Source organism: Equus asinus, chromosome 13 (assembly GCF_041296235.1).
Source record: "Equus asinus isolate D_3611 breed Donkey chromosome 13, EquAss-T2T_v2, whole genome shotgun sequence".
Lineage (NCBI taxonomy): Eukaryota > Metazoa > Chordata > Mammalia > Perissodactyla > Equidae > Equus > Equus asinus.
Genome location: NC_091802.1, coordinates 48,358,431 through 48,384,248, shown reverse-complemented (window position 1 = coordinate 48,384,248; position 25,818 = coordinate 48,358,431). Strand labels below are relative to the sequence as shown.

The window sequence follows — 25,818 nt, the reverse complement described above, 5'->3', positions numbered from 1 at the left end:
TGGATTGGAAATAGCTTTCTCTCTTATTTCTCACATCAGCCATTAATTTTCTCCCTATTAAATGCCTTAGGCCAATGCTAACAAAATTAAATTTGACAGGGATAAATGTGAAGTCCTTAGGACTAAACACTCCACTCGACAAAAACAGGTTGGGGGAGGTGAGGCACCTCCTGGGAAAAAATCCTGGGAGACTGAGTCAACAGAACACCAGGTCCCATTAACAGAAGCACGGGGTCCAGAGGAGAGGAGGGGGCAGCGCCTCCGTGCTCTGGGCTGCTCAGACCCACCTGGACCATTGAGTTAGGTGGTGGGTGCTGTGCTTCTGGGCACCTAGAGCTGGGAGCTGACCCAGAGAAGGGAGCTAGGCTGGAGAAGGATCTTGGAACCATCAATAAAGAAATAGCTGAAGGAACTGAAGATATTTGACCTAGAGGGGACATTCATTTAGGGGAAATACCCAAATTCTTAACTCTAGGGGCAGGAAGCAATCTCTTTCACTGTCCATGTGCCAAAGAAAACTCCTGCCCTCCTCCTCCACAGTGCCCACTTCTTTAGACTGGGGGTGGGGGTAAGGTCGATGGGAGAGTGGGGCCAGGCTTCCTGCCTGTTAATAAGATGGCCAGGGGAAAAGCCTGGCCCCAGCTGTTGGCCGCTTGTAGGTCACCTCTTGTCCTCAGCTTTGGGCTCACCTGCAAATCCTGGACAGTTGGAAAAGTAGCTTGTGCTTCCATCCATAGACACGATTCCTCTCGTCAGTGATTTGAAGGGTTGGCACATAAAGGGTTTTTTTAATTCCCCGGGATTGTAAGTAGCACCGGTGGGTGGAGTGTTGTAGAGACAGGTGACCTTTCAGGAACTTAAAGCTGTTTGAAAATGGAGTGCCTTAGGAGATGGTGAGGTCCCCACCACTGGCAGTCCTCAAATAGGAGGTACCTGGAAGAGGATTCAGTCCCTGGTGGGGACCTGCACCAGATGACTGGCGAAGCTGCCTGGAAGCCTGGATCTGAGAGATTGCATGAGTTTCATTGCAGCACACTCAACAAGAAGATGCTTTTGCAGATTCCCAGTCAACATGGCTTCTTAGATGTCGCCCATGGGCGCCTGGAGCTAACAGAGGAGCAGGAAGGCCTAACACGTCGGTTTGCCTTCCTGCAAGGCTGGACTCCAGCGACGCGTGAATGGGGCACGTTGATTACCTCTCACACGTGTCTGTTCGTTTGCTAGGGCTGCCATAACAAATTATCACAAACCAGGTGGCGTAGAATGACATAAATTTATTCTCTCACAGTTCTGGAGGCCAGAAGTCCAAAATCAAGGTGTCAGCAGGGCCACGCTGTCTCTAACTCTGGGTAGAATCCTTCCTTGCCGCCTATTACTTTTGGTGCCTGCCGGCGATGCTTGGCATCCTTGACTTGCAGATGCGTCACTCCAGTCTCTGCCGCTGTCTTCACATGGCCTCCTCCCCCATGTGTGTCTGTCTCCACATTTCGCTCTCCTTGTAAGGATGCAAGTCATTGGATTTAGGGCCCACCCTAATCCGGTATGACCCCATCTGAACTGGAATGCATCTTCAAGACCCTCTTTCCAAATAGGGTCACATTCACAGGTGCCAGGGGTTAGGACTTCAACGTATCCTTTGGGGGGACACAGTTCAACCCACAGCAAGGCCCTTTCCTTCAGTCTGTGCAGAAGAGCCTGGTGTAGGAGGAGGAAGGGAGAGAAGAAAGGAAGGGAGAGGAGTCAGTGGAAGAGTGGCTGCCGAGTGCATGTGTATCTTTGCGCATAATTCCATGCGGTGGGATCCCTCATGTGTATATACCACCCCCAGAAAGGGCAGTGTCTATTTCTGTGGTATAGGTGAATTGATAAACCATAACTATGGATGGTTATGCAGCCATAAAAAGAGTGTGTTAAAAGGTGAGTTAATATGTTGGGACAGTTTTATTTCTATCAAACAGAAAATGACACCCTAATTTAGAGTAAAGGTTAGCAAAATCTATTGGAGGAGCATTTGGAGCAAACGTATCTGTATGCAAGCTAATGTTTCCAAACCTGAGCTTTGTTTTTGATTGAATATATAAATATATGGCTTCCTCATTTCTGCCGAAGCTATTTTTCTTTGAGCCTCATCAGTGTTGGAGCAAGCTTTATTCCCCTGGTCCCTATGCTGTTCCTGTCCAGGATTTTCAGCAACTTTTGATTGGTATCAACTCATTATTTTTTATTAAAAATAAGCAAAAGGGTTTTTTTTAAGTTAAATCTATAGGTATTGACCAGGAGAGATGTTTGTAAGTATTGCTAGATGACAAAAGCAGGTTACAGAGTGAGTGTATAATTCTATTTTAAAAACAGGGGGACAGCCATCCTCGAAATCACTTTAGCAGCCACTTATGAAACTAAGCATGCAGCTCTCATATGACCCAGTAATGCCCCCTGGGCATTCATCCCAGAGAAATGAAAACTTAGGTTCACCCAAAAACCTGTGCATGAATGTTTATAGCAGCATTATTAGAAATAGCTGGAAACTGTGAATATAACAGCTGGAAACAATCCAGGTGTTATAAACTGTGGTACATCCATGCCATGGAATATTACTCTGCAATAAAAAGGAGTGAACTGTTGATACATATGTCAACTGGGATGGATCTGAAGAGAATTATGCTGAGTGAAAAGAGCCAACCCCAAAAGGTTATGCTATATGATGCTATTTCTAGAACATTCTTGAAATGACAAAACTGTGCAAATGGAAAACATCTTAGTGGTTGCTGTGGGTCAAAGAGGGGCTGGGGATCAGGGAGAGGTGGGTGTGGCCATAAAAGGGCAGCATGAGGGATCCTTGGCAGGGTGGAATGTTCTGTGTCTTGACTGTAGCAATGTCAGTGTCCTGGCTGTGAATATAGCTTTGCAAGATGTCAGCATGGGGGAAACTGAGTAAAGAGACCGCTGACTGCTAGAAAACAAGTCTGAAGAGAGAGATTGTTTACTTTTGCTTTTTCAACTTCTTACGGTTTGACTTGTTCTAACAAGCAGGTGTGACTTGGTGATTTTGTTTAGACGCATAAAGTAGCCCAAAAAAGGGTGCAAGGGTGGGGGGGTGAGGAATGGCAGAGAGCTCCACCCAGCCCACCCACACGGAAAACGCCTGCTCTGTTTCTCTACACGCATCTTAAATCTGGGGTGTGGGAGCCAGGAGTGAGGGGTGGCCGTGGCTGGCTCACTCTGGCCTCCGTGCCCCCACCTCCAGCCCTCCTGACACCGGCCGCTCTTTTTTCTCGCTCACAAACACTTGTGCTTCTCCACCGACTCAGCCACTCACGAAAGAGCAAGGACTCACGCAGAAGATGGGTGATTTCTAGATCCAACAGCAATGAACCTCCCCTGAGCCATCACAGGCCAAGAACCATCAGCGCCTTTCAAGTCTTGTCTTGTGCGATTCTCCTGAGATCCCCTGGGGATAAGGCCTGGGGGTATCCCCAGTCCACAGACGAGGAGACTGAGGGGGGCTGACTAAGTTCTTCATGCCTGACCTGGCACAGAGAGCACTGTCAAAGCATGTCCCATTCAAAACATCACCTCTGAGACCCTCCCTCTGTCTCCCACCATCCCTGACCAAGCCCAGCCATCCACCAGTGGCCCTCGAGGCCTGTGGGCCCTCAGGAAGCAGGGTCCTTACCCAGCCCCCCAGCTCTCTGGAGGCAGCAGCTAAGGAGCCCGGCAGAGGGGACAACTCGGGGAGGCAGCGGGGGAACAGGTGGAGGAGCAGTGTGCCCCGGGCTTGTCAGAGCCCTCTCCCATTGAAGTCCCGAGAGAAGGATGCTGGTCTGACACGGGCTCTGCTTCCGACATTGTGCTCCTGACCCAGAGGTCAGGCTGGACTGCAGGAGGCCAGCGAGGCAGCAGCTGCAGAACAAAATCAGCCCCAGTTGGAAACAGCCTCCGCCCGGGCCCTGCGGGGGTGTTGAGATGAACTCCTTGCCGGAGCGGGAGGGCTGACCTCGGGGTGGGCGGGGGCTGGGCATGTTGGCTGGCAGGGCCGCTCCTGACACCCCGTGCGCCACCCCTGTCTGCCCATGTCCAGTTCTGGGCATTCCCACATGCAGGGGGAGCAGGGGCTGGGAGAGCTAGATGGAAGATTCTGGAAGGGAAGACTGGCCTGTCCTCCTGCAGTTACTGAACCTCAGTCTCCCACCCTGTGACGGCTACTTCTCAGAGTGGGGAGGGGAAGCCAGGCAGGAAATGGTCTGGGCCTTTCCGGAAGTTTCTCTTGCTCCATGTTCTCTTCCTTCCATCACACTGAGTGAAGGGATTGGAATCATGTCAATTATTGCAGTCAGGCGTGTACCTTTGGAGGGATTCGCCATAACTGTGGTTGAGAGAGAGGACAAGACACAGACAGACACCTCGGGGGCAGATTCCGTCCTGACTTAGCTGACCCACAGCCCCCCATACGGCCTCCAGCCCCCTCTTCAGCCTCAGCCCCGCCCCCGATACATGTCCTTCTAAGCTCCCGCTGCATCGAGCTTCCCACCGCTCTCCAGACACACGAGGCTCCCTGCTCAGCCCTGCCTTTTCACGGCTTCCTCCTCTACCCAGAAGGCCCCCTCCTGTTCCCAGTGTTTTTCAAGACGTGGCTCCGCAGCCCCCTTGGGTAGGGGGCTTGCCCATCCCGCTTGCCAGGGCACTGCTCCTTGATGCCTCTTATCCCTGCATGTTATTGATAGTGTGTCCTTTCACCCTCTCAGGTATCCAGACGGGGACCATAAAGGACATGGTCACCTTTGGGAAACTGTGTGGACGTTCTCTGTGTGTGTGCCCGACCCCCCACCAGACCAGGGACACCTGAGCAGTGCCAGGGTGCCCAGAGCCTGGCGCACGCAGTAACCGAGTCTGGAATGAATGGACGCGTGAGCCCGTGGAACATTTACAGCATTCTTTTCCTCTCGTTGCCTCCAGGGATCTATAAAGGGCACTGCTTCCGGATCAATCACTTCCCAGAGGACAATGATTATGACCATGACAGCTCGGAGTATCTCCTTCGTGAGTGTCAAGAATCCTTGGCTTCCTTTGCGTGCCGAGGGGGGCGGGGGGCGAGGAGGCGGCTGGAGGGAAGATGGGCCCTGTGGGGGTGGAGGGGGCTGCTTTTCGTGGCTGCTCTTGTCACTCCCTTTCTGATTCAGCAATTGTTAGTTCAGAGGATGGAGGTTTGTTCAACGCCGCCATGTCATGCTGGGTGTCCCAGGGGAGCTTGGGCTGCTAGGCCCAAGTCTGGGCAGACTGAGGCCTGGGAAGAGCAGATGTGGGTGTGGGCGTCCAGTCTCCAGGGCTGCTGGGCGTGGCCAGCTTTGGGGGAGCTGACTGCCGCCGCTGGGCCGGGGGCAAAGGGGTTCAGGACACAGGCTTGTGCGGGTGAGCATCCTTGGGGGGTGTGCACCCCAAGCCCTGCCCACACTGGACCTGCCCACCCAACTCCATACACACTCAGCTCTGTTCTTGAAAAATGAGATTAAGCTGCGCACTAAGGCAGCCTGGTGCACTGCCAGACAGCCTGTGGGAGAAGGCAAGGAGGGTGGCAGAAGCAGCCTCTGATATGTGGGCCTTCAGCATTTGCAGCACCAACTGGTAGAGCCGCCATCTCTGCCCATGAGCGGCCCCTGGAGCCCCGGCCCCCGCCCGGGTCCTGTGGCTGGGCTGGCCCCCTGACTGGAGCCCGGAAGTCACAGTGCACACTCAGCCCCAGAGGACAAAGCCAGCCCCATGCCCTAAATCCAGATCTCATCCCTGGGCCTGTGAGTACCTCCCTGGGAGGAAGGATGCGGTGGCAGCCAGGGAAGAAGCCTGGGAATGGGAACAACAGCACCGTTTCAAAATCGCTTTCCCCTCCACATTAGCCAAGGCACACGCAGAGCTGCGCACAGCTGCTTCCCCAGGGGCTCAGGCCTGGCTTCATTTATGGAGAATCGATACCAGTGTCCTCAGAGGGAGCACAATTCACTCTGCACCTGCTTATGGATCATTTTTTTCTAAGAGAAAGGATTTGGGTTCTGAGTCATCTGGTGAAATAGAACAGCGTGTAGTTCCCATGGAACATGTGGCAGTGTCAGGCTGCTCTGGCCAGGCACAGACCCTGCCATAATTTGGCCAGATCTGCCTCCCAGCCTTCCCCGCTCTCCTCTTCCTCCTGCCTGTCGTCTCTTTCTGCTTTCAGGGGACCAGCACTGAACCAAGCAAATGATGTCCCATAGGACCACCACAAATGGTTGTGCAGGTTGCACACTGCACAACGGAAGTGATGCCACTTGCCTAGACTGTGGTATAAATGACACCTTTCAAGTTGTACAGTGCGTGTCCTGCACAGCCTTCTAGGGTGGCCCATGGTACACAGCCCAGTGGGGATGGCTCAACTGAAAATCAGCCCTGACTCCGAACCTGCCCTTCTCTGTTCCAAGCAGGACAAGCAGGCGGTTCTTGAGGCTCTGGGGGCGTATTTTCCACACTTACTAACCCTGGGACTGAGGCAGGAGGCACTGGAGAAACAAACCATTCTCCTCTTGAACTTGCCTGAGGTTATGGACATTGATGCTGCCTCTTCCTCTTTACTCCCCTGCCTTTGTCCCCACCATGGTCCCCAGAGTTCTGGGATCTCTTTCTGGATTGGCCTCATGGTGCATCAGCCTAGAGGTCAGACGATGTGGCTTCCTGAGGTCCCAGCAGGAGGCAGATGGTATCTTCAGACGGAGCGAATGAAGGGTGTTTGGTGAAGGACTGTTTACAAAGGTGTGGGCAAGGTTAAGGGCAACTGGCAAGGATGGTGAGCACACCGGGCTGGCTGCAGCAGGAGCCCTTACACACTGAGGCCTGAACAGGTGAGGGAGGCAGGTATGGGAACCTGGAGGAGGGCAGCCTGGCAGGAGCTATGGCCCTTGTAAAGGAATGCAGCCCTCTCATCTGCAGCCCGCAGGAAGGAAGCCTGAATTCTCCTCCCAAAGCCGAGTCAAGGGAGCAGGCGATCGGTCCATGGTGGCGACCTCCCGGGGCCCAGAGCAGGATGGAGAGAGATGGAGCGAGGGTCCGGAGGGGCAAACCCAGAGTGTGCCGTGCTCTCATCCACCCAGCTTCCGCTCCTGCTGTCCTGAAACCCCAGCAGCAGTGCCCAGGGGAGGGCATGAGGGCCGGAAGGGCCCCGGCAGCGATTTTCCCCAATAAAATGGTGGAGACAGTGCAACAGCAGTTCAAGCTCGTCTGGGAATGAAATGTTCTACTCCAGCGTAGGCTGTGGGGAGACCAGCCAGGTTCATGAACAAGCCCAGAGACGTCTGAAGGAGAGAGGGGTGAGGTCTTTGGGACCTGTGATCCACAGGTGCCGGTGGAATTGGGGTGCAAGGCAGAGCCAACTCGCCAACAAGGAGGTGTTTTTCCACTGAGAGGCTGCAGAAGCAGGGAGAATTGGCCCTGAAACTGAGCTCCAGAGTGCGGTACCTGTGAGCTTGGAGCCAGAGGGACAGGCCGAGGTCGCGGTCACCACAGCCATCTGGCCTGTGTTCCCCAGTATTCGGTCCTCTGGTCTCTGTCGAGACGGTTGATCCTGAGAATATGTCGAAGCTCAGGAGAGCAAGCTCTGGGGCCTGATGTCTGCAGGAGACGAGGGTTCCTGAGAATTCATGTTTATTCACTCATTTAACAAAAAATTACTGTGGGCCTACTATGCGCTGGGCGCTGTATTAGGCACGTGGGATGCAGCAGCGAACAAAGCAGAGCTCTGCCCTCCTGCTGCTGACATTCTGGTGGAGAAGGTCACAGAAGGTTCCATGGAGGCCTGCCTGTGGGAGAGCCTGTTGGAGTGGCAGCTCAGCTGTCCAGGCATGGGGCGCCAGCCAGCAGCTGCGCTTCTCACACCCATCTGCAGCAATTCAAGAGCAGTCAACCCTCCAGCTGTGCATTCTGAAGCCTTCTAGAGAAACCGGGCTTGTGTTGAGTTATGTCATTGTCGCAGGGTTTCCTGATGGCCTCTGGGCTCTAATGAGGACCCCACCAGATGCGTAGATCCCCGCCAGATGCGTAGATCCACAGGAGGGGGTCACCACTCCGTACCCTGCCTGCCGTTTCTCTTCCACCTGCCCACTGCCTCCAGGGGTTTCCGCTCATCTTGCTCTGGGCCTGGTGCCTCTTTTCCAGATTCTGCATTTCTGGTTAGGTGCATGATTTCTGTGCTAAGCCTCAGAGTGCTGGTGTCCGGGCTGCTGAGAGTCCACGGTGTGCCTGAGGGTGCGTTAAAAAGAGGTGCCCATCCTCTGGGCAGAGGCAGATGCTCACCAGGGCTTGATTTGGCCACAGGGCAGGGGCTGGACGTCAGCCCCACTTGTCCCTCAGCTCTGTGCAAGCCCCAGCCTGCGCCACTGGTGGAGCTCAGCCCTGCGCTTGTTTGCTGGGTGAGCCCCGGCTGCTGTCCACACATCCAGAGCTCCGGAATGAGCCCATGTGGCAAAGGACAGGTGCTCATGTGACTGATCTGGGCAGGATGGGTGGCTCTGAGCCAGGCCCAGCCTCAGTGACCTTAGAGGCACTGGGCTCCCTTCTCTCCGGCCCCTCTGACCTGTCTGTAGAGCTGGGGCATCGAGGGGACCTGATCCCAGCATTTGTGGCCGGCACAGCTCAGAGGCACGTTTCAGAAGCCCACAGGAAACCGCCTCCCAGAGCCTGTGGCTGCAAGAAGGCACAGGGAGGAGGAGGGGGAGCCTGAGAGAAGAGCTTCATTTAATGCCCCAAACAAACCCCTCTCTGTGAAGCAGGGGCACACACTGGGGGGCTTACAAAAAAGGAGACAAACGCCGCCTTCAGAGGCTGAAAGGCCGCAAAAGGGCTCAGCTGGCTCAGGAGGTTGGCGCCTGCCAGCATTCCCCACTCACTGTCCCCTGCCAGGGCCACCAAGGGTCCACGTAGCCGGGATTTCTGCTGGGCTGGGAGACCTGCAGGCGCATTGGGAAGGCTGAGCTCAGGGCTCCTCCTCACGTGCCCCTCCCCTTCCTCCTGCCCTTCCCCCTAGCCAGATGCTAAGGAACGGGGAGCACATGCTCAAAGCCCCTGCTGAGTGTTTCCGTGCCTTATCCCATCAGATTCTCACAGCAGCCCCGCAGGTGGGGTCTTCTTTCCCAGGGTGACCACCACAAAGCACCACAAGCTGGGAGGCTGAAAACCACGGATGTCTATGCTCACGGTGTGGAGGCCTTGCGTCTTCAGGGAGGGGTTGGCAGGGCCATGCTCCCCCCATGGCCTCAAGCAGGGGACCTGGCCTTGCCTCTCCCAGCTTCTGGTGGCTCCAGCACTCTTCAACCTGGGGCTGCCTCCCTCCTGTCTCTGCCCCCGTCTTCACGCGCCTTCTCCCCTGTGTGTCCTCTCCTGCTTGCATATTTTGCTCTTCCCTTATGGGGAATGTCCTGGGATTTAGGGTCCACCCTCATCTAAGACGGTGTCATCTCAAGATCCTTATCCTAGTCGCATCCACAAAGATGTTTTTGCCCAATGAGGTCCCGTTACTGGGCACCGGCGGTTAGGACTTGGACGTAGCTTTCGGGGCACCTTACCTGCGGGAAGGTACTCCTGCTCGCCCCACGTTGTAAAAGAGGGGACTGAGGTGGCCGGAAGTGAACTGCCCTGGGCACCCCGCTGGTCAGGGGCAGAGCAAAAGGGCAAGTCTAGCTCTGTTGGACACCACAGTCCACACATGTCCCACTCTGTCCAGCCACCTCCTCTGTGACCTCAGGAGGTCCTGAGCTTCCACGTCCTCATCTGTCACCTGGTGGCAATAACAATGATGATGATGATGGAGATAAAGGCTGTCACTTTGGAAGTGCGTGCTGTGGCCAGGCCCTGTGCTAAGCCCCTTATATGTACAAAACCAACTGTAGGACGTAGGTACTATTAGGAACTGTGCTCCACCGATGGGGAAACTCAGTTTTAGAGAGGTCAAGTAACTTGACCAAGGCCACACAGCCAGCATGTCAGAGCAGGGCCTGCACCAGACCCCCACAATGCCAAAGCCTGTGTCCTCAACCACCCCTCAGAGCGGCCTCTCACAGACGCCACTTCCCAGCCTTCCAGAGGCTTCATGGAGGAGGTGTCCATGAAAGGGCTCAGTGGGCCATGAGGTGTCGTCCAAATGGGAGGTGGCACAGTGTTTTCATGGCTGTTACTATGGCCTCCCTGGTGCCACCAAGGGGCCCTCTTCTCTTCTGGCTGGCAGAAGTGTGACCCACACCCAGGGAGACCCTAAGCAAGGCTTGCGCAGATATGGCTAAAGGCTGCTTGGCATCTGGGGGGAGTCCCCGCAGGCCTGGGCCACGACCACGGGTCTCCGGGGCCTGATGGGAATCTTCAAAGTCTGGGGAAGGGCCTGGAGCTTCGGGGCTCGCGGCCATGCCCAGGAGGGCAGGGGCCTCACCGCCGTCTCTGCTGCTCTCCTGCCCTACCCAGGCATCGTGCGTGCCTCCAGCGTCTTCCCCATCCTCAGCACCATCCTGCTGCTGCTCGGCGGGCTCTGCATCGGCGCCGGGAGGTTCTACAGCCGCAAGAACAACATCATCCTCAGTGCCGGCATCCTCTTTGTGGCTGCAGGTGAGCTGCCCGCCCTGGTCCCCGCTGCCCAGAGCGTGCATCCTGGTGCGGGGGCAGAGCGTAAAATTGCCATGCATGATTAACTTCAAAAGTCCTGGCGTGTGGCGGTGGGGAGTGGGGAGCAACTGCTTAACGGGTACGGGGTCTCCTTTTGGGGTGACAAAAATGTTGGAACTAGATGGAGTGGTGGTTGCACAGCCTTGTGAAAGCACTAAATACCACTGAATTGTCCACTTCAAAGGGTTAATTTTATGTTAGGTGAATTTCACCTCAATTGAAAAAACGTGATTAAGTACAGGCGTGCAAAGTGCCACAAGGAGGCAGTGCTGGTGCCCTACACGCTTGTAAGAGGGAGCCTGGCTGAGTCAGGGGTCCGGGAGGTACCCAGAGGGACCCACGGAAGGAGATGATGAGGTAAAGACAGGGTGAAGGGATGCAGAGGAAGCAGAGAAGGCCAGTGTGCAGGGGCAGGGGGAGCCAAAGGGCTAGGGATGCCTGCCCATCCTGACCGCCTGACTCTCCCGGCCGAGGGGCGGACAGCAGCACTTCAGAGCTACCCCCACTGCGACCCAGTGAAAACCCACGGAGCCTTGGGTGACAGTAACGTACCCCCTGCCTAATGGGTCCAAAATGGCTTCACACCATCGCCCCTCTGAGGCTCGATGGAGACAGTTCAGTGCGTGTCTAGCCGCTGCAGAAGTGGAAGAAATCCAGGCTGGAAGTGGGTCTCACAGAGGGTTAGTGGCTGGTAGATGATTTACACAGTCTGGCGGAAAACCCAGGTTTTCTGGCCTGAGTCGCTGGGGGAGGGTGGAGAGGTTGCCAACCCTGGCAAAGCTCAGCTGGTAGCACCCTGAGGCTCCGGGCAGCACCCATGGAGTTCGGGGGTCCCTGTCAGGAGAAACAAGAGCCGCCTGATTCTTAGGCCTCCTTCCAGTAAATAAATGCAAGAAATGTTAGGAAGCTTGGCAATTCCTTCCTAAATTCTTATCATAGCTCCTTGCACCATCCTAACAGTGGTTTTTCTTTCAAAGTGTCTTCTTTCTTATACCAGACTGGGGAGGTGGAGCAGTGTGGGGGGGTGGCCTGAGCTCCAACCATGCCCTGCCCCCTCTCTGTGCGTGGTCTCGCATCATAAAGCAGTCCAGTGGTACCGTGATGGTGATAAAGAGAATTCCACTAACGGTGGTGGCCGTGCCTCCTTGGCCAAGGATGGGGAACGGCCTCTCATGGTGCCCGACCCACATGGGTGCCCACTGGTCATCCTCATCTGCATCTCGTCTTCTCATGGTTTCTCCTGGAGAGGGAAGACGACCGCTGTTTACATCGTGACACTGACAGCCAAAGCAGTTAGGGGACTGGCTTGAAATCTCAGAGCCAGGTCAGCAGAGCCGGGGCTCCGGGGTCCAGTTCTTGTGCTTCTTCTCATCACTTCAGCCCATGTTTCCCTCCAGGGCAATAAATACATGTGTATCTGAGGGGGATGCAGCTGTGTCAGGAGTGTGTGTGTGTCTGAGAAGTGTAGCGTGTATGTACGTGTGCAGTGTTCACGTGTGTCCGGGGAGTGTGGTGTGTGTGAACACGTGCAGTGTGTGTGTGTGTACACTGGGAAGGGGGGCCTGTGTTTAGGGTCTCCTTCTGAAGAAGCACCAACCTCGTTCCTGGCGAAGTCCCTGTCCCTTCCCTTCTTTCCTCCCAGAACAGAGGCAGAGGTGAGAGGGCGGGGACACACCCCATTCTCTCTCCTCCTTCAAGCAGTCAGATTTCTCAAGGGGTGAATCATTAAAGAAGTCCCTGCTGTGGCATTTAAACACTGTCACCTTCCCTATCCCGAGGAAGGGAAAGAAGACTCAGGCTGACACCAGCCGGCCGCTGTGCCAGCTACTCTGTGAGCACCACCGCCTCACCCAGCCCCTGAGGAGGCAGCCAGGTGGCAAAGACACAGGCTGCATCCAGGGCCATCAGCCTCCACAGCAAGGTGCCCCCTGCAGCTGCGTGTTCCCCCAAGGGACCGTTTCAAAAGCATATCCAGACACTCCAGGTCACCAGAGGGGCTGTGGAGCCCACTCAGCTAAAAACATGAGTCCATCCTTAGAGGAGAGGATGTGGCGGCAACAAGAAGCAATGACAACAGGCAAACAAGGGGATGTTCACTTGTTTCTGTTTATTTCCCGCTTCATGGAGCTTTGATCGTGGGCTGAGGCTGCTGCAGGCCAGGGTCACGTGTAGGCCCCCGCCCAGTCCAACCCCAGCAGGGAGGTAAGACCCACTCATAAAGAATTCTAGGTGGGAGGCCGGCCCCATGGCCAAGCAGTTAAGTTCAAGGGCTCCGCTGCAGCAGCCCAGGGTTTCGCTGGTTCAGATCCTGGGTGTGGACCTAGCACCACTCATCAGGCCACGCTGAGGCGGCATCACACAGGGCATAACTAGAAGGACCCACAACTAAAATATATGACTATGTACTGGGGGGATTTGGGAAGAAGAAGGAAAAATAAAAAATAAAATAAAATCTTTAAAAAAAAACGGAATTCTAGGTGGAAAATACTCGGAGCCTCAGAAGAGGTTCTGTTTGAAGGCTGGGAGAGTCAGAAGAAGACACAATAACTTCTCTGGGAAAATGTGATTAGCTGGGTCATGGTCTAAGGAGCATTCTTATGACTTGTGCTGAATACGGGGCGGGGAAGGAAAGACAAAGCTAGGGAGGCAGGGAGAGAAGGGACGAGAGAGAAGGGTACAAAGGAAGTAAACCGTTAGAGTAAAAGCCGTGTCAGTGAAGCCTCTCCTGGAACACAGCAGGAGGGCAAGGAGTCAAAACCTACAACTAGTTTGCTCAGGCAGGATCTCTGGTCCCCTTAGCAGGAAATGTTCTAACCCATCCACACTGCGATCGGTGCAGTAGAAAAACGGACAAAGGACATGGGCAGTGCGTAGCCTCACAATACAACATGGGAGATTATCATAGAAGTTAAAGCTCGCTCACTGGGTGCCGGGCACTGTTATAAGCGCTTGGTCTCTATTAGCTCATTTAATCCTCACATCTACCCTGTGAAATGCGTGCGACTGCACCTCCCATTTTGCACATGAAGATACTGAGGCACAGAGAGGTGAGTAATTTTCCCAAAGTTCCACAGCTGATAGTGGGTAAAACCAGGATTCAAACCCAGGCAGCTCGGCCCTGCTCAACCTCACCTGTAAGAAGAGAAAATCAAATACACACAGCAGCCAGTGGCTGTGTTTCACCTCCCAGGTTGGCAAAGATCCAGAAGTTTGATAATATGAGTTATAGGCTGCTGAGCCAGTTTGTGCCCCTGTGGAGGGTGCTTGGGCGGTGAGTCAGAACTCAAAACCCTAAACGCAACATGGTGCCCTGGATGGATCCTGGAACAGAAAAAGGACATGAGTGGAAACCCCAATGAAATCTGAGTAAAGTCTAGAGGCGGGTGAGTGGAAATGGACCAGGTGGGTTTCCTGGTTGTAACAAAGGAACTCCGTATTGTAAGATGTTAATAGGAGAAACCAGGGCGTGGGGGGAGTTAGGAAGGAGCTCTCTGAAATAAAAGTTTATTTTTCAGTTTTTCAACGCACGTACCCAGTGAAACAGCAGTTTCACTTCAAGGAATTCATCCCACAGTTGTACTCATGGAATGCTGTGGACTCAAGGATGTTGGTGGCAAATCTGTCATAGCAGAGGGCTGGAAGCCACCTCAGTGTGCACAGCAGAGGCCTGGCTAGATGTCCATGCAGTGGGCGCCTCGTGCAGTTAGAAAGACAGAGACAGCTCCTCCTTTGCTGATAAACAGCCGTCTCTCAGATGGACCATTAAGTGAAAAGGCAAGGGGACAGAGTATTGTGCAAAGAAAAAAAATAGATATATGTGTATGCGTGTGTGTGTGTGTGTGAGAGAAAGCGAGCGAGTGAGACTGGACATAAGAAAGACAGAAGAAAGAAATTCCTAGTAGCCGCCTTCAGGAGGGGAACTGCGTAGCTCAGAGCTTGTGTCTTCTTGTGTACCTCATCTGAACTGTGTACTTTATTACCCGTTCAAAATTAATTACTAAAAGAAAAGTTAGCAACCAGAATAAAGCAATACCCTTCAAAGGGGGGAGTGGCCGCCAGCCCCTCCTCCGCCCGCCTGTCCGCTGTCCCGCTCTGGGTCTAACCTCTGCCTCTCTCCTTCTTGCCCCCTCCTGCTTCCCTCTCAGGCCTCAGTAACATCATAGGCATCATCGTCTACATTTCCAGCAACACCGGTGACCCAAGCGACAAGCGCGACGAAGACAAAAAAAACCATTACAACTACGGCTGGTCTTTTTACTTCGGAGCCCTGTCTTTCATTGTGGCTGAGACCGTGGGCGTCCTGGCTGTAAACATTTACATTGAGAAAAATAAAGAGTTGAGATTTAAGACCAAACGGGAGTTCCTTAAGGCTCCCTCCTCGTCTCCCTATGCCAGGATGCCAAGCTACAGGTACCGGCGACGGCGCTCGAGGTCCAGCTCCAGGTCCACCGAGGCCTCGCCCTCCAGGGACACGTCTCCGGTGGGCCTGAAGATCACCGGGGCCATCCCCATGGGCGAGCTGTCCATGTACACGCTGTCCAGGGAGCCCCTCAAGGTGACCACGGCCGCCAGCTACAGCCCCGACCAGGAGGCCAGCTTCCTGCAGGTGCATGACTTCTTCCAGCAGGACCTGAAGGAAGGCCTGCACGTCAGCATGCTGAACCGGCGGACGACCCCCGTGTGAGCACCCCTCTCTCCCAAGGATGGCCGTTTGCATCCCACAGGAGGGCCTCTGACCCTGTAGGCGGGCCAACAGTGGACTGAAGCCAAACCCAACCCTCCCTGGTCTCGAGACAGTAACCCAAGCTGGCTTAGAGCGAAAGCACCAGGAGACAGGAATCAGGAGTGGAAGGCTGACTTTGTCCTCACAAAGGGTGTTTTGGGGCCCCAGGGGTTCTGAAGTCCCCCAGGAAGCCCAAGAGCTCTCCTGAGGCTGCACAGCCTCGACCAACCTGGGAAACAAAATTGAGCCATTATCCCCTCTTGGAGACAGATGTTGCCAGAAGGCTGGGCTCTCAGGGCCTCCCCTCTATCCCGGGCCTGAGCCACCAGGCACACAGGGGCCTTTGGACACTAGTCAGCTGCTTTTTCACCTGAGGTTCTTGTGTCCATGAGCCAGAAACGAGGAAGCTGAAGCTCGCCCCCTTCCTCTCTGTCTGTCTGTCTGTCTCTCTCTCTCTGGCAGTGGCCTGTTGTGGAAATAACAGTCATCCTGAGCAGAAAGTCCTGCAGCCAGCTGGTGCTTGGCCTTTGTGCTGTCCTGGGGCCAGCTTCCCTCAGCCTGAGGAGACCGAGGCGGGTGGAAGAACCCACACTGGGGGAGGCCTTGGCCAGCCTGGGCATGAGGTAAAGGCCGGAGTCTGTTGCTGGCTTTCCTATCTGCTTCTGGAAGTTTCCGCCTCACACAGAAAGGGCACTGACTGTACTTGAGAGTCCGGAAGTAGGAGTCAGAGGAAAGGTGGCCATGTGGCCTCTTGCTGTGTCCCTACCCACTGGCCTGAGGAGCAGCCCGTCCCTCCTCGGGGGGTCGGGGGGGACAGACCCCACCCCACCCCACTGGTGTTTGGCTACAGAAGCCTGAACTTTTGTACAAGAAAGGGAGACCGAGGGTGAACAGCGACCAAAAAATCAGAACAAACATCCATTTCCTAGGTGGTTCCTCACCATGATTTACTGCAAATAAATGCCATGAGAGCAAGTTCCATTCATTTCCTCGTCTTACGAAGTAGCAGCAACGCCTCCCCCCACTCCAATTACTGGAATTCATTCTGCCACCACCTGAAAGGGCTCAGCGGAGGAGTCTGGATGAAAAGCTGTGTTTGTCTCCCTCCTCACTCTCAAGAGGGACACCTGAGGACTCTGGAACCGAGGAGGCAGGTTCCATGTTTGACGTTTTTCCAGCCCCCCCCGCCCCCCCGCCGCCCCACCACCACCCAGGCAAACAGGAAGCGTGTCCGGGGTCAGAAGAGAAACTCTCTGGAACGTGGAACTTACCCTCTTTTATATAAAACACGCGCTTTCTAAAGATAAATCCTTTCTTACTTTTTGAGACTTGGTAAGCCAGTCTTGAGCAGTTGTCTGTGATCCCGGTAGCTGTCGTACTTAGAAGTGACAAGCAAATTCTTACCTCAGCCACCTGCTCACGGGCCCCTGGGTGGCCTTGGCCCCTGGGAGTTCATTTCCGGCTCACGGTCATCTCCATCCTCCTTCATCCCCAGCAAGGACATCTCCACATGTCCCGCCTCCAGCCGGCTGCCCCGTGTGCCGGCGAGCTGAGGCGCCCAGGGCCAGGCCCTTCGTGCTTGCTCGAAACCCTTTCCTCCCGTCCAGGTTGGCTTCGTGCGGTGGTTTGTCCAAGCATGTACAGCGGTGAGTGCTGGAGTGTCAGGGCTCGTGGCCTGCCCCCGTGGTGGGCCCCCTACCCCTCTCACCCCCTCCTGCCCCACCCCCCACCCCTCTCACCCCCTCCACACCATGATAGCATCCCACCAGGCTAGAAGGAAGGGGGAGAAATCTGGGGACCTATCAGCCAGCAAGGCCCCGAGACTTCTTGTGTCACTTCCAAAAGCAAGGCAGCCTTGCTGTTTCTTCCTTATAAGCCACTTTCCCACCTGCCGCCCCAGAAGTTTCTATCATTTCATGGAGAAAGCTGTGTTCCAATGAATCCTACCTCTTGCCCAGTCCCAGGCAGAGAACACGGGGCCCACTCTAGGGACCAAGAAAGAGTAGAAAGAAGTGACAAAGAGGGGCCGAAGAGCAGGGAGCAGAACAACCTCAGACCGCCTGGTCTTCACAGCCTTTCTCCCCACCGCCACGCTAGGCTCCAGGACCCTCGTCTCTGCTTCACCCCCTCCTTCTCGCCACATCCCAGCCGGGACTTGCCCAGGGGAGGGGGCAGAGCTGCCTCCCTGCCGCCTGTCGGTCTGAGACCTTGTGCCCACCGCGGGGAGATGTGGTGGCCTGCACCCACCTCCTCACCATCCTCCCGACCCACCACCCTCTCCAACCAGCCCTTGTGTGTTTTGCCAGTTAAGCACCTGTGAATCCTGTACCTACTACTGGTTTCGGGTTGTTAGTTCTGTGTTTTTTTAATTAAATAAAAACATTTTTAAAATGTTTTCTTCTTGATGTGGGGGGAGGGGTAGAGTTCCCCTCAAGTCTTGGTGGGCACTTAGGGTCCACAGTGTCCCTGAGTCTGGGGGACACTGTGGACCCTCCCGGAACAGAAGAAGGGAGGGTGGATTCTGTGCTGGTCAAGGCCATTTTCTCTGGCGTTTATCTGGGTCACTGTCCACCTCCCCAGCACCCCTGGCTGGTTTGAAACTTCTGGTTGGTGCTGTCAAGGTGCCTTTTCACAGATGGGCTGGAAGATGGACAGGCCAGTAGTCCCCATTCTGTGCTTCACTTGTGTTTCTTAGAGTAGCTAACAGCGTGACCAACAGCCCCAAACACAGACTGGCTTAACACAGTAGAGTTTATTTCTCATTCATGGGAAATGCAATCAGCTGGGGCGTTGGGGGGGGCACTCTGCTCCACACAGTCATTCAGAGATTCAGAGGCCCATGCTATGGGGGCTCTGTCATCCTCAACACAAGCTTCTAAGTTGCCCCTGGCATTGACATCCAGTGGGCCAATGGAGAAGAGAGAGAGTGGGTGATCTTGTAAGTAGAGAGTCTCATGGTATCCATGCACACTGCACTGAGATTTGGGAGAAACCTGTCCAGCCGATCCAGGTGCCAGGCCGTGTCCTCAACCCCGTGAGAGGGCTCCTGCCTCAGCTGCTGCTCTGGCTGAGGCCCATGCGTTCCTACCCTCAGTGGCCCTGGGCTGAGGGGTGGTGGTGGTCAAGGCTGCCACATAGCTGCTGCTTTCTTTGAAGGCTCTGGAGGCCCCCAAACCCTACTCGGGCGTTTCCAGTTCCATGCAGGTTCAAGAGCCTAGTCCTGACCACTGTCGGGCGCCCTGGGAGCCGAGCTTCTTGGGTAGGGTCTTGTTCTGGGTCCCTAGTGTGGAATGAGCAAAGAAGAGAGGCCTGGGGGGAGGGGAAGCAGATGGGCATGGGGAGTGGGGGAGGCCTTCCAGCAGGGAGCTCAGACCCAGCCACGTGACCTCAGCTCCCTGCACTGGTTCCTAATATAGTACCCCTGGCTGCCCAGCCCTAGAGATGAGGGGCAGGCGGGGGATGGGAGGGCTGCTCAGGGACCTTAGAATCCAGAGGGGGATCGGGGCAGATACACCTGATACAGATGGTTTAAAATTTGCAGCTTCCAACAAAACAGCTGGTGCAACCTCAGCAACAGAAGTCTGTGCTCACAGAGGGTAACAAACCCACCTCCTTATGCTTACAACGGCAGGAGAGGGGCTTGCAGAGACCTATGCCCTGACCTCTGGCCCCTGATGAGTATTCTGGGAGATACATTAACCTCTGTGGGATCGCCCGAATCTACAGATTAAGTTGCAATAGCCAGGTGCTTAAAAAAAAAAAAACCAATACTTTGTTTTCCTAATTCTAGAGTAATACATTTTACCTAAAAAAAAAAAAATCTGAAAAATACAGAAAAGTTAAAGAAGAAAACAATATCAGGCAAAATTCCACTACCCAAGACAGAAGCATAGTTAACATTTCAGTGCACCCAAACGTATGCGGGGGTGTGGCTTCATCCCCTGCTCTGTTCTCTGTTTCTCATCAGGAGAATCTTCCCATGGCTTTAAATATTCCTCAAAAACATAATCTTTCATGCCTGCATAAAACAGAGATATCACCGTTTATCTAACCAGCGTCCTACTGCTGGACGTGGCTGATTTGCTCCCCAGATCGTAATGGCGCCTGAATTGGGCCGATGCTGAGATCCTCAGGATGCATTTGCTGAAGATCTGTTACTTCTCACTATGAACTTCCAGTCCAGCTTTCTCCTAGCAGCTGATTAAAAGATCAGGCTCTTTGTCCACCCCCAAACACAGCCAGGATCTTGTCTGCGTACACACCTGGGTGCCGGGGCTGTGGGGATAGCAGCCTCCCCTCCCCTCTTCCTGCCCAGGGGCTAGTCAGCAGCTTCATCCTGTGTTCCTCCTGGAAGGCTGGGGCTGCTTCATTCCACCAGGCCTCGCATTTAGCCATTCTCAGCTACACAAAATATAATTCCTTCCTGTCACCGAGAGCATCAGTTCACAGGGCTGTGTAACAAATTACGCTCAAACTTAGTGGCATTAAATATGATCACAGATTCTTATCTCTACTTGACAGAGACACAGTCAGGATGGTCAGTGGCTGAGGCCTTGGCTGGAAGACTCGATGGCCAGGGGCTGGAATCATCTAGAAGCTCATTTGCTCAAGTCTGGTGGTTGATGGTGGCTATTGCCAAAGACCTCAGCTGCAGTTTTCAGCCTGAATGTCTACACATGGCTTCTCTGTATGGCCCGCGGTTCCTCACAGCATGTTGTCTGGGTCCGAGGGCAAATGTCCTCAGAGTAAGAGACAAAGGTGGAAGTCTCGGAAGTCACACAGCGTCTCCTTCCACTGTACTGTAAGGGTTAGAACACTCAAAAGCCCGCCTGAGTTCTAGGGGAGAGGAAATAGACTCCACCTCTTGCTGGAAGAAGACGTGGAAGTGGAAATACTGCTGTGGCCATTTTTGGAAGACACAGTCTGCCCCCCCTTCTCTCCAGAACCCTCAATGGCTCTAAGCTTCTCCAATCGCCAGCCCTCCCTTCCATGCTCCATCTCCACTGCGCCCTCTGGAACTACCCCCATCTTCAAATCTCCTTTCTGAGGTCTCCCTCCACCTCCTGGGTAAATGAAAGCTTCCTCTCCCCCAAGGACACTCCTTCCTCTGTTCCTCCTGGTGAAAGCTGTCCATTCTCCTGCAGGGGTTCCCCGCCCAGGTTCCCAATACGACCTCCTGGCTGCCCAGCCCCATACTCAGTCCCAAGAGGTGTGGGGCTGGAGAGGGAGAAAGGAGATCTGAGGGACCTCGGGATCCAGAGGATCCAGAGGGAGACTGGGGCAGATACACCTGACAAAGATATTTTTAAACTTGCAGCTTCCAACAAAACTGCCGGGGCAGCCTCAGGAGCAGAAGTCTGTGATCAGAGAGGTTATGAACTCGTGTCCTTGGACTTCAAATTGCAGGAGAGGGGAGCGCTGGGGGATGCTGACCCCTCCAAACCGTTACTCCTCCACCCTCCTGGGGAAAAGCCTTCTCTGAGGGCTGGGTAGACCATCCTGAACCCTTTCTCATCACTGTCATCTCCCGAACTCCTTCCTGGCCACTCCTTCACATTCGTCAGAGACTTCACCTCTGGCTCAAAGCCCTCCTCTGTGCCCCAAGTCCTGCCACCATCAAAGTGAGCCACATCAACATCCACGGGGCCAACCACTCTGACTCCCTGGCCTCACAGCTCTCCTGCCTTCTCACCTCCCCTGGCCATCTGAACTTCTCACCTCCCCTGGCCATCTGAACTTCTCACCTCCACTGGCCATCTGAACTTCTCACCTCCACTGGCCATCTGAACTTCTCACCTCCCCTGGCCATCTGAACTTCTCACCTCCCCTGGCCATCTGAACTTCTCACCTCCACTGGCCATCTGAACTTCTCACCTCCCCTGGCCATCTGAACTTCTCACCTCCATTGACCATCTGGCCTTCTCACCTGCATTGACCTTCATCTCCAGCTTGGCGTTTGTCATCACCCCTGACTGTTCCCCACTGTAATCTTCAGGGCCATCTTCCTCCTCTCTGACCACAGCTTCCAATGCTCCCAATTACTTCACCCCTTTAGCATCACTACACCTGTTCTCCAACCTCGCCAAGCCCTTCAGGGCCTTGGCCTCTCCATTTTCTCCCAATTTATCAACCTGCCTGGTTGCAGGGTCACCCTAACCAGCGCAGACATGGCAAGTATCACTTAACCCGTCCTGATGCCCTCAGTTCCTTGGGCCCCTTTTCCTTCTAGCTTTTCCCTCCCAGAAAAGCCCCAATCCTCCTTCGACCTCACCTTCCATCTTCCCCACCCCTGCACCTGAGCTGCAAGGTGATGCCAGAGAAAATCAAGTGAATTGTAAATCGGTGCCTGTAGTGGGCAGAATAACGGCCCCCAAAGATGTCCAAGTCCTGATCCCTGGAACCTGTGACTGTGTCACCTTACATGGCAAAAGGGACTTTGTGGATGTGATTAAATTAAGGGTCTTGAGGTGGGGAGATTTTCCTGGATCATCTGGGTGGACCCAATGTAATCTTTCACATAAAGGAAAGGGGGAGGGGGGAGAGCCAGAGAAGGAGATGTGATGACGGAAGCAGAGGTCAGAGTGACGCCATCACTGGTTTTGAAGATGGAAGAGTTCTGGGTGCCCTGGGCAGAGGCAGAGGCCCATCTTTGGCTCACAGAATGGAATTGGGGGCAGCCAGGCTGAAGCAACAGAGGGTCCAGGTTGAATGGCAGCGCAGGGAGGGAGATGAAGTGGCGTAAAGACGTTGGGACCAATTGAGTGGCACCTTCCTTTTCATAGTATCTTTAGATCAAACACCCAGGGCCGCTTCTCAGCCTAATTAAGCCTGCGCTCAAAATTAGACCAGCACATTGACAAAGAGGATTTATTTGGCCCCTACCCAGGTGTGCGCTGGCCCCAGCTCTGAATGAGGCCCGCCTCCAGGAGGTGTTTTCCTCTCTCTAGTTAGGTTCTGATCCTTCTTGGGAGAAGAGCAGTCATTTGGGACAAGTGAAAACTGATCCGTCTAGACGGGTAAAATACAAACAACTCTCGATTAGCTGAGTGCGGCATATCTACTTTGAAGGGTGTCCACAGAAAATGTCAGATCTCAGGAGCCTGCTTCCTTTTGAACTTGATTGCAGGGACAACAAAGGTGCCCTCCTAGGGTGTCCTCAGCACCTCCAGGCAAAGTGGCCATTGGTCCCAGCTGTCCTGATCTGCCCCAGCTGCCGTTTCTTATGTTTCTGTGGCCTTAAACCACATAGAAATGTCCTTTGGATCATCTGGCGGAGTAAGTTATTTGAGCTTCTGTCTCCTTGTTCTTTCAGTCCATCTGTCTGTCCATCCATCCATCCATCCAATAGTCATTTGACAAACATTTATGAAGATCCCACGCTGGGCTCAGATACAGGGGGCTCTCTGAGGACACTCAGAAGGAGTACATAACACACTCTCACCATCCCTACCCCCCAGAAGCTTATAGCCCATCAGAGAAGGCTGATCCATCTGTAATCATTAATAATAATAATGGTAATAATAACAAGAAATGCCATCCTGGATCAATTGCCTACTGTCTTAGTCACCTCGGGCTGCCACAGCAAAAGGCCATAGACTGGGGGGCTTAAACAACAGACGTTTATTTCTCATGGTTCTGGAGTCTGGAGGTCCAAGATCAGCGTGCCAGCATGGGCAGGTTCCGGTGAGAGCCCGCTTCCTGTCTTCCTGCCTTGTTGCTGTGTCCTCAGATGGCAGAGAAAAAGAGAGAGCAAGCTCTCTGGTGTTTCATCGTATAGGGGCACTAATCACATCCTGGAGTCCCACGCTCAAGACCCTGTCTAAACCTAATCACCTCCCAAAGGTGCCGCCTCCATATGCCATCACTCTGGGGTTTAGGCTTCAACATGTGAACTTGTGGGAGGACCCTACTGAGTCCACAGCACCTCCCGCGGCCTAAGCTGGTAAAGTGCGTTATCTCGAATCCTTACACCAGCTCCCCAGCCAGGCTCCACTGCTCTCAGTTTATGGATGAGGAAAGGGCAGCCTAGAGAGGTAACGACTTGCGGGAAGCCACACAGCTGGAGACGGGCAGAGCAAGGGTCTCGTCCTGAGGCTGGCCGGATCCATCACCGCAAGCTGCTCCCCACTCTCTCACGTTGCCCTCACTCTTCCTGGTGCCCTGGAAAAGGTAGGACCTGTGCAGAGCATGCTGGGGTCCCCCAGCCCCAGCTCCCAGCAAATGCCAGCGTCCACCAAGCCCTCTTCCTGGCCCAGCAAGGTCCTAGGAACCGAGCAGGCAGCCTGGAGCTGGCCTCTGTGAGCAGAAAAGATCTGGTTGAAGGAGCTTTTAGTAAACGGAGAGAGAAAGTAGACTTGCCTGCAACACCTAGAGCTGCTAGCCTCACGTAGATTTGCACAAAGACTACTTCAAAAGGAAGAGACCACCAATCTTTAATGCCTTTGCTGGCTGGGCAGGAGGACTCGGGACCCCTCATGTGGCACAAACCTGCCCCCCACTGAGGGAGGGCGCAGCCTGGCCTCTGATGGGCCTGCAGTGTTGTTCCGGCTGATGCGGAGCATGTCCCGTGTGCCAGGCCCCGCTAGGGCGCTTCCCACGACCTTCAGAGGCTCCCGGGACTGGAGAGCCTAGGACGTCCTCCCCCACCACAGCAGGAAACTCAAAATACATTTGTATTTCTTCAAATGACACCGTATCTGCTTGTTGTGCTAAAATTAAAATGGCTTCTTTCTAGATATTCTGTCTTAAAAAACTTTCTTCTTGCTCTCCAACTGCTGTTCTGCTGGTGTGCCTGGCACACAGTGGGTCTGCCTCAGGCTCCCCAGTGTCCCCTGAGAAGCTCAGCTGCCTGGCTCCTGAGGATGGGCCCACAGGGCGGTGTGTGCCGTGTCTCAGCCTCCAACAGTTCTCCGTGGAGAGGGCCCACCTGCCTGGAAACAGACAGCCACTCTCTGAGCTGAAGCAGGGCAGTGACGGGCATCAATAAGTCAGTCGGTTATGATGGGTTAGCCGGCACTGGGAACACGGAGTGGGGGACAGGGAGAGAAGGGGAGTGGAGATGAGGAAGGTTGAGACAGAAGCTCTCGAGAGATTCCCACCTGCATGGGGAGGCTGGTTTGTAACCTGAAGGTTCTGCTGTCACTGCCTCAGATGTAACTGCCCTCACGCCAGCCTGCGGCTGGAGACGCCAGGTCTCAGCTCAGCGCTGGTGCTTGTTCACAGGGTGGCCTGGCTTGTCACGTCCTCTCTCTAGGCTGCGGCTTCCTTTTATCAGTCATGACAGGGTTGAGGACGTGCTACCACCAATCATGGCACCTTGGCATATTGAATATTTCCAGCTGAAGGAATCTGAGACCTGAAGCGGGTCATAAAACCCCCCATGGGCAAGGGGCTCGCTATGCACCGCGGACTGGAGCATCCGGATCCCCAGACGCTGAGGGGAGTCTGAACCAACAGACCTGCTGGCTCTCCCAGCGGGCTACACTGAGCGGACACTTCTTTTAGTCCCATCATATTTTTCCACAACTTTCCGCTTCATCACACCTGGCATAAAAACGCTCAGATTTAACCATTTCTTTGGGTCTTTATTTCCTGTGTCAAGGCTCCCATGTCGTGTATAACTTATATGAAATAAATTTGTATGCTTTTCTCTTGTTAATCTATCTTTTGGTACAGGGGCCTGAGCTGAGAGCTTAGAAGGGTAAAAGAAAACTATATTTCCCCTCTTCTGGAGTCACAAGAGATCTTGAACTTTCCTCCCAGCTCCAACCATCGGTCAAGAGTTTGGGTTCCAGGTTCTGAAACCTGGCTTCACCATTTACCTGCTATGTGACCTTGGACAAGTTGCTTTGTGTCTCTGAGCCTCCATGTCTTCATCTGTAAAATGGGAATAATAGTCGTTCCCCCCTCATGGATTGGTGTGAAGATTGACTAATGACATGGAAAGGCTTGGCAGAGCGCCTGGTATATAGTAAGCACTCACTGACGATGAGCTGCCATTACAATTATCATTATTATTAACAGTCTGTGACTCCAAATCTGGACCCCTGAGTGTTACCCACACGCAGGCAGTCTTTCTGTAAATTGTGTCAACCTGAGCCAGGATTTTGAAGCTCAAAGCCCTGCCCAGCTCAGGGATCTACTCCTGGCCACACATCAGCCTCTTGGATCCACCCAAAAAGAGGCACCTGGTGAACTGCGAAGAGATGCAGAACCCAGGCTGTAGGGGCTAGAGCCTGGAGTACCGGCCCGGGGGCGTGTGGGCAGGTGACTCTCAGAGGGTGGTCCCAAACTCTCCTATCGCCTCTGCTATATCCACACACCCGTTAACCTCTTGATAGTCACCCATAAATCGACCTACTTCTGTTCTTTTTTTACTTAAACATATTTATTTCGTAAATAGAAACATAAGTGGGAAATCTTTATTACCT

At 54.1% G+C, this 25,818-nt stretch overlaps 1 protein-coding gene across 2 annotated transcripts in view; it reads left to right on the top strand.

Moving 5' to 3' along the window:
- The window catches only part of CACNG4 (calcium voltage-gated channel auxiliary subunit gamma 4), a 60,028-nt gene extending 42,252 nt beyond the window's left edge, over positions 1 to 17,776 (top strand). For both annotated transcript variants that reach the window (XM_044745689.2, XM_070483467.1), the window contains exons 2-4: positions 4,954 to 5,037; positions 10,468 to 10,608; positions 14,811 to 17,776. In XM_044745689.2, coding sequence (XP_044601624.1) covers positions 4,954 to 5,037; positions 10,468 to 10,608; positions 14,811 to 15,349 — 764 coding nt within the window. In that variant the 3' untranslated portion in view covers positions 15,350 to 17,776. The remainder of the gene's footprint in view (positions 1 to 4,953; positions 5,038 to 10,467; positions 10,609 to 14,810) is intronic.
- The last annotated feature ends 8,042 nt before the right edge of the window (positions 17,777 to 25,818 follow it).